Source organism: Erpetoichthys calabaricus, chromosome 4 (assembly GCF_900747795.2).
Source record: "Erpetoichthys calabaricus chromosome 4, fErpCal1.3, whole genome shotgun sequence".
In the NCBI taxonomy this organism is placed as follows: Eukaryota; Metazoa; Chordata; class Cladistia; order Polypteriformes; family Polypteridae; genus Erpetoichthys; species Erpetoichthys calabaricus.
In genome coordinates this window covers 307,475,413-307,488,740 of record NC_041397.2, presented here as the reverse complement: position 1 = coordinate 307,488,740, position 13,328 = coordinate 307,475,413, and the positions used below count along the sequence as shown (strand labels likewise).

Here is a 13,328-nt window from a genome sequence, read left to right as displayed (position 1 = left end):
TGAACTCCTCCACTTGGGGCAGGATCTCGCTACCAACCCTGAGAGGGCACTCCACCCTTTTCCGGTTGAGGACCATGGTCTCGGATTTGGAGGTGCTGATTCTCATCCCAGCCGCTTCACACTCGGCTGCGAACCGATCCAGAGAGAGCTGAAGATCACGGCCTGATGAAACAAACAGGACAACATCATCTGCAAAAAGCAGTGACCCAATCCTGAGCCCACCAAACCGGACCCCCTCAACACCCTGGCTGCGCCTAGAAATTCTGTCCATAAAAGTTATGAACAGAATCGGTGACAAAGGGCAGCCCTGGCGGAGTCCAACTCTCACTGGAAACGGGTTCGACTTACTGCCGGCAATGCGGACCAAGCTCTGGCACTGATCGTACAGGGACTGAACAGCCCTTATCAGGGGGGCCGGTACCCCATACTCTCGGAGTACCCCCCACAGGATTCCCCGAGGGACACGGTCGAATGACTTTTCTAAGTCCACAAAACACATGTAGACTGGTTGGGCAAACTCCCATGCACCCTCCAGGACCCTGCTAAGGGTATAGAGCTGGTCCACTGTTCCGCGACCAGGACGAAAACCACACTGTTCCTCCTGAATCCGAGGCTCGACTATCCGACGGACCCTCCTCTCCAGGACCCCTGAATAGACTTTTCTAGGGAGGCTGAGGAGTGTGATCCCTCTGTAGTTGGAACACACCCTCCGATCCCCCTTCTTAAAGAGGGGGACCACCACCCCGGTCTGCCAATCCAGAGGCACTGTCCCTGATGTCCATGCGATGTTGCAGAGGCGTGTCAGCCAAGACAGTCCTACAACATCCAGAGCCTTGAGGAACTCCGGGCGTATCTCATCCACCCCCGGGGCCCTGCCACCAAGGAGTTTTTTGACCACCTCGGTGACCTCAGTCCCAGAGATGGGGGAGCCCACCTCTGAGTCCCCAGGCTCTGCTTCCTCATTGGAAGGCATGTTAATGGGATTGAGGAGGTCTTCGAAGTACTCCCCAAACCGACCCACAACGTCCCGAGTCGAGGTCAGCAGCGCACCATCCCCACCATATACAGTGTTGACACTGCACTGCTTCCCCTTCCTGAGACGCCGGATGGTGGACCAGAATCTCCTCGAAGCCGTCCGAAAGTCATTCTCCATGGCCTCCCCAAACTTCTCCCACGCCCGAGTTTTTGCCTCAGCAACCACCAAAGCCGCATTCCGCTTGGCCTGCCGGTACCTATCAGCTGCCTCCGGGGTCCCACAGGACAAAAGGGTCCTGTAGGACTCCTTCTTCAGCTTGACGGCATCCTTCACCGCCGGTGTCCACCAGCAGGTTCGGGGATTGCTGCCACGACAGGCACCGACCACCTTACGGCCACAGCTCCGGTCAGCTCACAAACGTGTTGTGAGGGTCTGCTGGGAACGTCTTAAGATAACTTCCCTATAAAAGGCACGGTCTTCTAAAGTTTAAAAAATAGGGGTCTGATGAGAAACAATGACAATTAAAGTATGAAATAACAAGGGCACTGGAAATATAAATTTAGGGATGTTGTAGCAAATGAAGCATGTATAACATGCACAGCAAAATTAAAGCCCAGTCTCTAGCTCTAAACCTAAAAAAAACAGTAGTGTAGTGACCTCACATAATTTTGGAGAATATTGCAGGGCACCACCACTGTTAAAGTAAATGTACTGTAGGTGCAACCTTAAAACATAAACAACATTCAGATATTAAGCTTGCAAATGTATAATCACTGCATAAATTATTTAAATGAACAGTCTATGTGTAAAATATAATTCTACGCTTTGGTGCTTATACTGTCAGTGAACGGCGTACTGAGGAGGGACTCATTTCTAGTGCATCTCCCATAATACAGTGGAACCTTGGATTGCGAGCATAATTTGTTCCGGAAACGTGCTTGTAATCCAAAGCACTCGTATATCAAAGCGAATTTCCCCATAAGAAATAATGGAAACTCAGATGATTCATTCCACAACACAAAACTATTCATATAAAAATAATTAATACAAAATATAAAGTAAAAATACATAAAACAAATTAACCTGCACTTTATCTTTGAAAAGAATCGTAGCTGGTGTGAGGGAGACGAGAGAGAGGAGGGTTATGGTGTAGGACGACTATCACTCTGACTAATGGAATCCCTGCTATCTGTTGGCTCACTGGAATCTTCATTTTTTGTGACTTTAACAAGGAACCTATCCAATGACAGTTGCTTTTGCCTGAAGAGTCACTACACTTGGACACAAAATTTTAAAAAATGCTTTACTCACTGTAAGGTTTCTAAACTCTTTTGGGATTCCACCCAATGGGACGACATGCAGAGGAGCGTCCCGAAACAACCGCTGGCTCCCAGCACTGTAGCAGTTCGCCATAAAAGCAAATCCAAAAAGATCACAGACATGCTATAAGCGCCAGCTATTGATGGGTGATACAACAAACATTACAAATGCAGGGCACAGTATTACTTGGCCACTAACCTGGCCATGACCCTGCCTGACTGCTGTGTCTGTGTACAGGAGAGTGGCAGATCCCTCTACAATAAATAACCGTGCCATTCCTGTTTCAAGCTGAATAAAGCTGGTTTTGCTAAAGTACTGAGACTCAGCTTCGTGTTTTGGGGTGCAAGACAGGGATTCGCACGTTACAGCACACACATGGTCACAATGCTGTAGTAAACAGTATACACTCATACGGATGTTGACTATATGAGTGAGGAACGCCGACTGAGACTGAGAATGGGAGATGATTACCCACAATCCCGCAGCGAGAGAGAGAGAAGAACCATCAGCTCAGTTGTGATCATGTGACGCTCGGCAGACAAAGCATATACAGTCATATGAAAAAGTTTGGGAAACCCTCTTAATTCTTTGTATTTTTATTTATCATTGGCTGAGCTTTCAAAGTAGCAACTTCCTTTTAATATATGTCATGCTTTATGGAAACAGTAGTATTTCAGCAGTGACATTAAGTTTATTGGATTAACAGAAAATGTGCAATATACATCATAGCAAAATTAGACAGGTGCATAAATTTGGGCACCCCAACAGAGATATGACATCAATACTTAGTTGAGCCTCCTTTTGTAAATCCTATAGCCTTTTATGAGTGTCTGGATTCTGGAGGTATTTTTGACCATTCTTCCATACAAAATCTCTCCAGTTCAGTTTAATTTAATGGCTGCCGAGCATGGAGAGCCTGCTTCAAATCATCCCATAGATTTTCGATGATATTCAAGTCAGGGGACTGTGACGGCCATTCCAGAACATTGTACTTCTCCCTTTGCATGAATGCCTTTGTAGATTTCAAACTGTGTTTTGGGTCATTGTCTTGTTGGAATATCCAACCCTTGAGTAACTTCAACTTTGTGACTGACGCTTGAACATTATCCTGAAGAATGTGTTGATATTGGGTTGAATTCATCCGACCCTCGACTTTAACAAGGGCCCCAGTCCCTGAACTAGCCACACAGCCTCACAGCAAATTTGACAGTAGGTAGCAGGTGTTTTTCCAAAGTCCAAAGCACTTTGTTCCAAAATTAATCTGGCTTGTCTAAATGAGCATTTGCATACAACAACCGACTCTGTTTGTGGTGTGAGTGCAGAAAGGGCTTCTTTCTCATCACCATGCCATAAATATGTTCTTTGTGCAAATTGCGCTGAATTGTAGAACGATGTACAGATACACCATCTACAGCCAGATGTTCTTGCAGGTCTTTGGAGGTGATCTGTGGGTTGTCTGTCACCATTCTCACAATCCTGCGCATATGCCGCTCCTGTATTTTTCTTGGCCTGCCAGACCTGCTGGGTTTAACAGCAACTGTGCCTGTGGCCTTCCATTTCCTGATTTCATTCCTTACAGTTGAAACTGACAGTTGACACCTCTGAGATGGCTTTTTGTAGCCTTGCCCTAAACCACGAGACTGAACAATCTTTGTTTTCAGATCTTTTGAGAGTTGCTTTGAGGATCCCATGCTGTCACTCTTCAGAGGAGAGTCAAAGGGAAGGAGACACAACTTGCAATTGACCACCTTAAATACGTTTATATCTCATGATGGACACACCTGTCTATGAAGTTCAAGGCTTAATGAGTTAATCCAACCAAATTGGTGTTGCAAGTAATCAGCATTGAGCAGTGACATGCATTCAAATCAGCAAAATGACAAGGGGACCCAAATTTTTGCACAGCCAATTTTTCACATTTGATTTAAGTTCATACAACTAAATACTGCTTTACTAAAATCTTTGTTCAGAAAACACCCCAGTACTCAGATATTCCTAGGAAATGAAAGACATACCACTGTTACTTTTTTGTTGAAGGTAGAGTAAATTATTATGCAGGCTGAGAGAGGTTCCCAAACTTTTTCATATGATTGTACGCACTACTTGTATTGCAAGACCTTGCTCGTTTATCAAGTTAAAAGTTATTAAAAATTTTAGCTCGTCTTGCAAAACACTCGCAGGCCAAGTTACTCGCAATCCATGGTTTTACTGTACTTTAAAAAAATGGGGTTAGGGATTACTGCCATCTTGACTGCCTTTTAGCATAAGGTAAAAGTACAAATGTTCTATTTTAAAAAATGTTTTACTATTTCCTCCATACTTAGTTTGTGAATATATTTTAAATACTTCTTTTGCATTGCATTCATTTGTGTAGTGTGTCTTTACACCTGTTGAAGAATATTTCAGTGTCTTAAGCAGATGCCGAATGGTAAAACTGCCGACACAATGAAAAACATACACATTCAACCACGCAAACTTCTCACCACCTTATAAGCTGGTGAGAGCTTACAGCGATTCTCACACACATTTGCAAGGGTCACCCATTTCAAGAAAGCCAGTGAGAGTCTTGCTCATTCTTCTCACCGGTGAAATGCGTTCGAGAAACCGGCCCTGTATCTCTATAATTTTTAGCTTGAGGTTTGTAGTGGGCATACTGGCAGTATTCTATTTTTTGCACTGCAGTGTTTGTTGAGAACCGGTAGTATATGGTTGTGTACCGGCATCTCCTACTCTGCCACCCGCTCTGCCACCCCAATCTCTAAATGTTCCATCAAATGTACTAATATGATTCCAATTGATACTCCATGTGAGCTTCCCTGATGTAATGTTCTTAAGTCTTCATAATCAAAACTCCAAGGGAATCCCCCCACCCCGACTCTCCTATTAAATGTATATGATCAAAATCAAAAGTCTAAGAAGGACCCCCTCCTGCTTGATTAATAAATCATGTATAATTTGCACTGCATCAGAAGGTGGACCAAGAAGCAGACAAAAACAGAAATATAGTCACTTATGTGTTTCCACTTTAGGCAATGGCTTAGTAGAATCACATTTACACCTGGCATTAAAATCCATTTTCAATGTTCGCATCACGGCCTGGAAATAAAGATCCAATTGACACCCCACATATGCACTGCATTTTGGGGTTGTGGCAGATGGCTGGGGAGCCTGCACAGCCGAGACGCCTTGAAGATGGATGGACTGGGAGAGGGACTACAGTGATCCCTCGCTATATCGCGCTTCGCCTTTCGCAGCTTCACTCTATCGCGGATTTTATATGTAAGCATATTTAAATATATATCACGGATTTTTTGCTGGTTCGCGGATTTCTGAGGACAATGGGTCTTTTAATTTCTGGTACATGCTTCCTCAGTTGGTTTGCCCAGTTGATTTCATACAAGGGACGCTATTGGCAGATGGCTGAGAAGCTACCCAACTTACTTTTCTTTCTCTCTCTTGCGCTGACTTTCTGTGATCCTGACGTAGGGGGTGTGAGCAGGGGGGCTGTTCGCACACATAGACGATACGGACGCTCGTCTAAAAATGCTGAAAGATTATCTTCACGTTGCTACCTTATGTGTGCAGCTGCTTCTTGAAGCGACATGCTGCAAAAGCTCAAAGGGCAAGTTTTGATTTTTGACTTTGTTTTTCTAAGTCTCTCTCTCTCTCTCTCTCTCTCTCTCTCTCTCTCACTCCCTGCTCCTGACAGAGGGGGTGTGAGCTGCCGCCTTCAACAGCTTTGTACCAGCGGTGCTTCGCATACTTAAAAGCCAAACAGCTATTGATTTTGTCTGTTTCTGACATGCTCTGCTCCTGACGCGCACTCCTTTGAAGAGAAGATATGTTTGCATTCTTTTAATTGTGAGACAGAACTGTCATCTCTGTCTTGTCATGGAGCACAGTTTAAACTTTTGAAAAAGAGACAAATGTTTGTTTGCAGTGTTTGAATAACGTTCCTGTCTCTCTACAACCTCCTGTGTTTCTGCGCAAATCTGTGACCCAAGCATGACAATATAAAAATAACCATATAAACATATGGTTTCTACTTCGCGGATTTTCTTATTTCGCGGGTGGCTCTGGAACGCAACCCCCACGATGGAGGAGGGATTACTGTATACCTTCCCCGGGGCACAAGAGGGCAGCTGCCCTGGTTTGCATGGGGGCCATGGGATTGGAGCATAGAAGCTCAACCCTGCTGGGGCCCGTGGCCACCACCAGAGGGCGCCCGGGTAGTCCCGGAGACATGGACTGCAGCACTTCCACCACAACAGGAAGTGCTGCCAGAACAGGAAGCAAGTACACCAGGGGTGCTCATGCAGCACTTCTGCCACACCAGGAAGTACTGCAGGAAGGTCATCATGGAGCACCTGGAGCACATCTGGGTGCGTTATAATAGGCTCCAGTCAGAGAGCCGGTGTCAGGAGGCAGAGGACGGAGCATGGCAGTGGAGGAGTGAGGGCGGCTCAGAAGAAGAGAAAAGGCAAAGGAAAGTAAAAGGGACTGAGTGACGGGTGCACTGTTCTGTGCAGAACTATAAATAAATAGTGTGTATTTTGGAGATCTGGCTGTCTCAGTGTCTGACTGTGTCTGGGCTTCTTTCACAGGTTTAGTGGTAGCGCATGTTAATCTGCACAGTACAACACGCCATGGCTTCTAAACTACACCTAAAATCGGAATTGGCTGCTCATAATGATCCAACAAGAAAAAGTAAAAAGAAGGTGACATGTCTCAATGACAAAAAGCGTTTTAGCACAACGCCAAAGATGGGATGGGCTCGTGAAGGAAATGTTAGGTCAAACCCAAAATGTTACCTATCACCTTTTTTGCCACAAACTTGTATAGGCCTTTAAAAATGTTAATGTTCAGGATCAGAACTATTAGAAGAAAGGTAATTAACCGCAGGTGTGATGTTGCATTCATCAATCAGTGTTATCTTCATTGTAATACACTAATGAACTAAACAAGACCATGAAGTGGATCCGGGATCACGTTTGGAATTGTTTTCCTACATCAGTCCTGGTATCTGATTTATTATTGACAAATGTGGTGTTCAGAATGTGTGACTAGTGTGGGTAATGAGGTGAGGTGGGATGCCTTTTGAGCTTTGACACCCTGGGACCTGTAGAGGAAGGGTCTTAATCTGGCCTTGTGTTAATGACAACATATCACAGAATGTGTTTTTCAGAAACCCTTGGGAGTAAACGCTGTGTACAGTAATTAATGCCTCTGATTCTCCCAGAGCGACGTCAGACGTTTTGCTTTAAACACAGAAATACAGTTATCTGTGCTCAGAACGACGCTTTTCGACACTAGTGCAATCCGACCCTGACGATTTTAGCCACACTTACATTACATGTCCTTCTAGTCTGCTGCTCCATTTGTAAGAAGTTCTAAGAACAAATGACAGAACTGAGTGATGTTTTATAAATAATTTTGAAATCAGAAAAAAATTAACTATGAGACCATTTATCTTTTTGTTATTTTTATTGTGTGATTAAGTTACTACAGCTACGGAAGACTACTAATAGGTCACTCTTGAAGGTAAATTATTTTTTATATACTCTGTATAATATGATAAATATTCATATAATTATTGTTAATCATTAAGTACATGTATCCAATAATAAATATCTATCTATCTATCTATCTATCTATCTATCTATCTATCTATCTATCTATCTATCTATCTATCTATCTTTTGTCACGCTTATGTCACAGAATTGCACAGAAACACAAGAGGTTGTAAAGACAGGAACTTTATTCAAACACTTCAATCACCAATATGTTGAAATTATTTTAGTGCATATTAGCTGTAAGTGCACAGCTTTGCTTAGTCTTCTAATAGTGGTTTATAGAGACAGGGAGCAGAATGATTTCTTCCAACTTGCAAATCAAGGTACAAATTTATAATAAAGGATTTACATTCATATACATTATTATATTGTTTCATTTATTTATTTATTTGTTTAATAGTACAACATGATGATTATTTCAAGACAATCTGATAAACATCAGATGTGCCATCAGGTGTGAAAGTCAGTCAGTCATTTTCTAACCCGCTAAGTCCTGTACAGGGTCACAGGGATCTGCTGGAGCCTATCCCAGCTAGTAGGGGGCACAAGGAAGAAACAAACATCAGCTCATCGCAAGGCAAACACCCACACACATACCCCAACCATACACTGCGGCCAATTTAATATCGCCAATCCACCTAACCTGCACATCATTGGACTGACAAGCAAAATTAAAGACAAAACCAGTCAATCAGTTAGTCATTGTCCTAACAAAGGATCACGGGGGTCTGCAAGACAAAACCAGCAAAACTGAATTCAAACCACACTTGAGAGAAAGAGAGGAAAGCCAAGACCATGGGCAAAAATAGTTAGAAAAAAAATGGGGGTTAACTGAGTGGTTTCACAGAGTTCATGAACTCAGTTAGATACATACACCCTGCAGTCTATTGATGACAATGTTAGTGGACTTGTACATTATGTGGTGGCATCTTTGAGCAGCTGATTCAGTACCCTGAGATTGCTGTTAGTAACACACTACTTTTTAGGTGCCATGAAGTCAACATTGCTTCTGAATGCGCAGACTAACGTTCTTTTTTTTTGTATTAATAAGTATTATTTTTGTAATTCTTGAACTGCCTGGAGTACTGTGTGAAAAAACAATGGAAATGAAATTAGTTTAATTGAATTTCTGACTTATAATCTAATGAATCCTAATGAATCAAATCAATATATAAAGATTGGCTGTTTATTCTCAATATAACATACTTAAACCTTCTAATTTCAGTAAATGCCTGACAAATTAATGTGCATTATATATATATTAATGATAAATCAAAGCGTCATCTGCCACTTTCTGACAAAATGCTGGATCCGCTGTATATCTGTCAGTCTGTTTATCTGTCTGTTTGAGTGGGGTGCTTGTCAAGGTTCCCAGCTAGCCTCGGTTACTCATGTGGTCATAGAAAGTTGGGTGTGGGAAAGAGTAGGGAACTGTGGTGGTTCGTGTTAACTCCACACTACCTGTTCCATCCGGGATCCTCTTGAACATGGATTGTTGATAGGTATAACCAAGTTGAGTTGAGCAAATGAAGACACACATCATGCGGCAAAAGGTAGGTGCAAAAGTGAATAGTGCTTTTATTAAAACAATCCAAATAAAGAGTGTCCAAATAAATAGTGCAGTGAATCCAGTTCTCCCATAAATAAATAATCCCATTAAATTAAGGTGATTGTGGAGGTTAAAAATCATCTAATAAATATTACTTAAAACCGAGGTTAAAATTAAGCAAAAAACTGTCCTTTAAATTTCCTGAGCCCTGATGCGTCCCTTTAACACTAGAAGTACCAGAGCGTACGAAAAAACTCGTAGATCCGTCCCACCTTAAATCGCTTCTCACTTCTCCATCAGCTTCTTTTGTCCTTTAAATGTGTTGATAAGCAGCAAGCAGCCTGCTATCACATCCCCGCACAGTTTTCTCAGCTCAAGTCTGTTTACCTACGTGTCAGTTGCTTAGAGTTGTATAGAGTGAGAAGTCAAGCAAAATCACACCTTTTATAAATACTACATCGTTTTTTGGAACACATGCATTTCATGTGTGTTCCATGTCTACAACGATCTATGTAAACACATCGTTAAAAAAGAAACATTTTTCATGTTTTAGTATTAATTGACAAAATGTAGACATGAAGTTTAGAATGTGTGAAAAGTCCAACTATCAAATAAACACTTTCACAAAAGGTACAAATATATAATTTTAAAAATATAACTGCAGAAAAACAACACGCGTTAGGGTGTGACATTGACACGCATTTGCTACAACTGCTTTGGTGGCGAAACGGTAATAACTGTTGACTGGTAAACAAAGCTTCACGGGTTCGATCCCGGAAGAGTCTGTGTTGAGAAGTGAACTGCTCTTATTCTTACTATTTTAGAATAAAAACATACATTTGATTTCAGTCTGTAACAGCCGGTGTAAATGTATGATACTCGTAAAGGTTTTTTTTTATTATTATTCAGTTTCATTCTCTCAGTCGCGTTCACGATCCTACCCTGCCCCTCATCCTCCTCCCCCCCCATCTGACATACATAAAGACGCGCTAAAGCTCTTCACTCTGTAGGAAGTAAGTAAATAAATCCAAATAAATAACATTTGATCTGGCTTTTATGTAAGTAACATAAAAATGTTGGTGTACAAGTATAACAAAACAAGTGCACTTTTATTCAAGACTATAACCAAAGAAAAAAGAAAGTCACAAGTACACTGCAGAGCTTCCTGTGTTACCTTGGTTTATTTACTTACTTCCTACAGAGTGCAGACCCTGTATATATATATATATATATATATATATATATATATATATATATATATATACAGTATATATACACAGTATATGTATAGTGTTTATCTGCATCAGTGTGAAAATGTTAATGGTTATTTCATTCTGAAAAGGAATGAAGTTTAAAGACACAATGTTTTGGCTGTAATGCTTTAATTAAGTGTATGATGCTGCCCAATCCTGTTGTCATTCATTCATTTTTTTTTCTATCTTGCTTATGCATAAGCCCCTTTGGATAAACACAGCCCCAAGTTGGGCCCACAAGTTTCTCTGACAGGAGATAATATCACAACAAAATCCACAGAAGAATTTGTGCTTTTCACTGTTTTACAATTTTGCTTTTATGACCATTTTTCTCTGTTGTGAGTACTATTATTTGGTTATTTTTACTCTTTAAATATGCGTGCCTTCACTATGTTTTACAATGCATATAATACATTCCTGGCACATAGGAATCAGTTACGTTGAATATTTAACTTGTACTCTGTGTGCTAATTTATTTGCTTTATTTCTTCTTTTGGAACTAATGTATTTAGCACACTGATCTCTCTGCAGTGAAGCACCCTGTCTGTTGAATTTACAGCTAATTCAAACATTGTTAATTCTGTTTCCAAAAACCCCCTCATTCCATCCCAACACTAATGTGCTACAAGTTTTAAAGTAATTTTTGGCTGCAATTAAACATTTGACACCATTCACACTGTCCCAGTACCTCATCAAGATTCCTTCTTAAAAGTTGCCAGAGTTTCTGCGTCAGCTCCATAACCCTGTAGTTTGTTCCCAATTCCTGTTATTCATTCCTACAATTGCATCCCAATTGCCTTCATTTCTTTGTATTTGTTCAGTTGAAGTCTTACTGGATTTTTCACCACAGCATGTTCTTTGACGCGTTTCTTTTCTCCTTTTTTCAGGTGAACCATATGTTGACAATAATGAGCAACGTCACCTTCTCTGTGTCTGAATTTGTCTTGAATTGTGCAATACGCTATGAGCAGCGAAGCTTTACTATCTCCCTTCTCTCCATAATCTACTTGGTGTCTTTATGTGGTAATCTATTAGTTTTTCTCGTCATAAGAATGAACCATCAGCTGCAAACGCCAATGTATTTATACATCAGCACTTTAGCAGTTTTGGACATGTTTAACAGCACTAACATCATTCCTAAAATGATGGCTGTTCTTTTAGACTCTGCGGTCATTCCCTATGGACCGTGTCTGCTACAGATGTATATGGTTTTCCATTTGGAGCTGGTGGAATCACTGGTTTTAGTTTTTATGGCATGTGATCGGTATGTTGCTGTACTTCATCCACTTCGGTATCCTTCACTAATTACGAATAAAATGGTTTTGATTAGCGTTTTTCTATCCAACATTTTTGGTGTTTTAATCCTTACACCATATGTAGTGTTTGCCACTGAGCTTCATTTTTGTATCACCAATGTTCTGCCATATTGTTTCTGTGATTACGCCACAATGGTTCAAGTGTCTTGTACCAATAATGCTAAATACTTAATCATTTTATCAACCACGACAATTATGTTTGCTATTGTTCCTGTTGCATTAATTCTCTTCTCCTACCTCAGCATTGCTAAGGCAGCCCTAAAAATCTCATCTGTTGAAGGGAAAAGAAAAATTTTCAGTACGTGCCTCACACACCTGCTGGTGATGGGGCTTTTTTATCTGCCGTTAATGGTATCCTACATCTTGCCAGGAGTTGGGGTGAAGTTGTCACTGGAGGTTTACAATACCCTAGTAATCGTGGCTAATGTGGTACCTCCCATGATGAATCCCATAATTTACAGCTTTAGAAACACAGAAATAAAAATAACCATGTACAGGCTTTTTACAGGAATGAGGACCTCTCCGCTGTCTGACAGAAACTAAGGAAAAGTCAACATTCATCATTGAAATAAAAACGTTTTACAGGTGCTTGTGTTAAATGTGAGTCAATTTCTGAATATGTTCGTCTGTCATTAACAAAATTTACTAAAAGTGAAAACTATTTTTGTAACTGTAAAAAAATTAAAATCGTAATAAAAATATGTGTCATTGGTGCAATTGGTGTTGGTCTTCACTTGTACGGTAAAACTGTTCAATTCCATTACATTAAGTACATAAAACTAAAATTCCTTGTTAAAAGACATGCACATCCTTTGGTGTCCTTTATCATTCCGCATACAGAATGTCTGCTTGAAAGCTTCACAATTTCACTGGACTGACAGTCACAAAGGCTGCTGGACTTTCCTTGTCCTGTTGTGCTGTAAACCCTCAACAGAACATTTTACTTTAATGATGGGTTCAGCTTTGGAAGAAGAAAATATCTGTAATAATATAGAATTTACCTCTAATCCTTCACCTCTGTTCTATGTAGCATCCCCTATGAAGACAGCACAACATTTTTGGACTGTGGTAGAACACAACCCTGGTGTTTGGTGTGTAGTATTTAAAGAAGCGGAAACCTGAGGCTGCTTATCTCTTCATAAGCCCATGCGAGCAGAACTGTTTTACCTTCACAAGGCCTCTGTTTCTTATAAGCCATACTCTCAAGTCTTTATCCTCTTGTGTCTTTCACTTCTTTTCCTTTTCTGGTTACTTCCAGTTTGCTATCTTCTCTCAAGATAGCAGTGGACTCCTTTGTATAAAATCTTCAGTTTCTTGGTAATTTATCATATGGAGTAACCT

The 13,328-nt window shown here is 41.0% G+C and overlaps 1 protein-coding gene across 1 annotated transcript; it reads left to right on the top strand.

Moving 5' to 3' along the window:
• Positions 1-6,942: 6,942 nt before the first annotated feature.
• LOC127527599 (olfactory receptor 1M1-like) lies at positions 6,943-12,565 on the top strand. The gene is made up of 2 exons (XM_051926707.1): positions 6,943-7,083; positions 11,559-12,565. The coding sequence occupies exons 1-2, from the start codon at positions 6,943-6,945 to the stop codon at positions 12,528-12,530; spliced, it is 1,113 nt and encodes a 370-aa protein (XP_051782667.1). The 3' UTR covers positions 12,531-12,565.
• Positions 12,566-13,328: the final 763 nt, after the last annotated feature.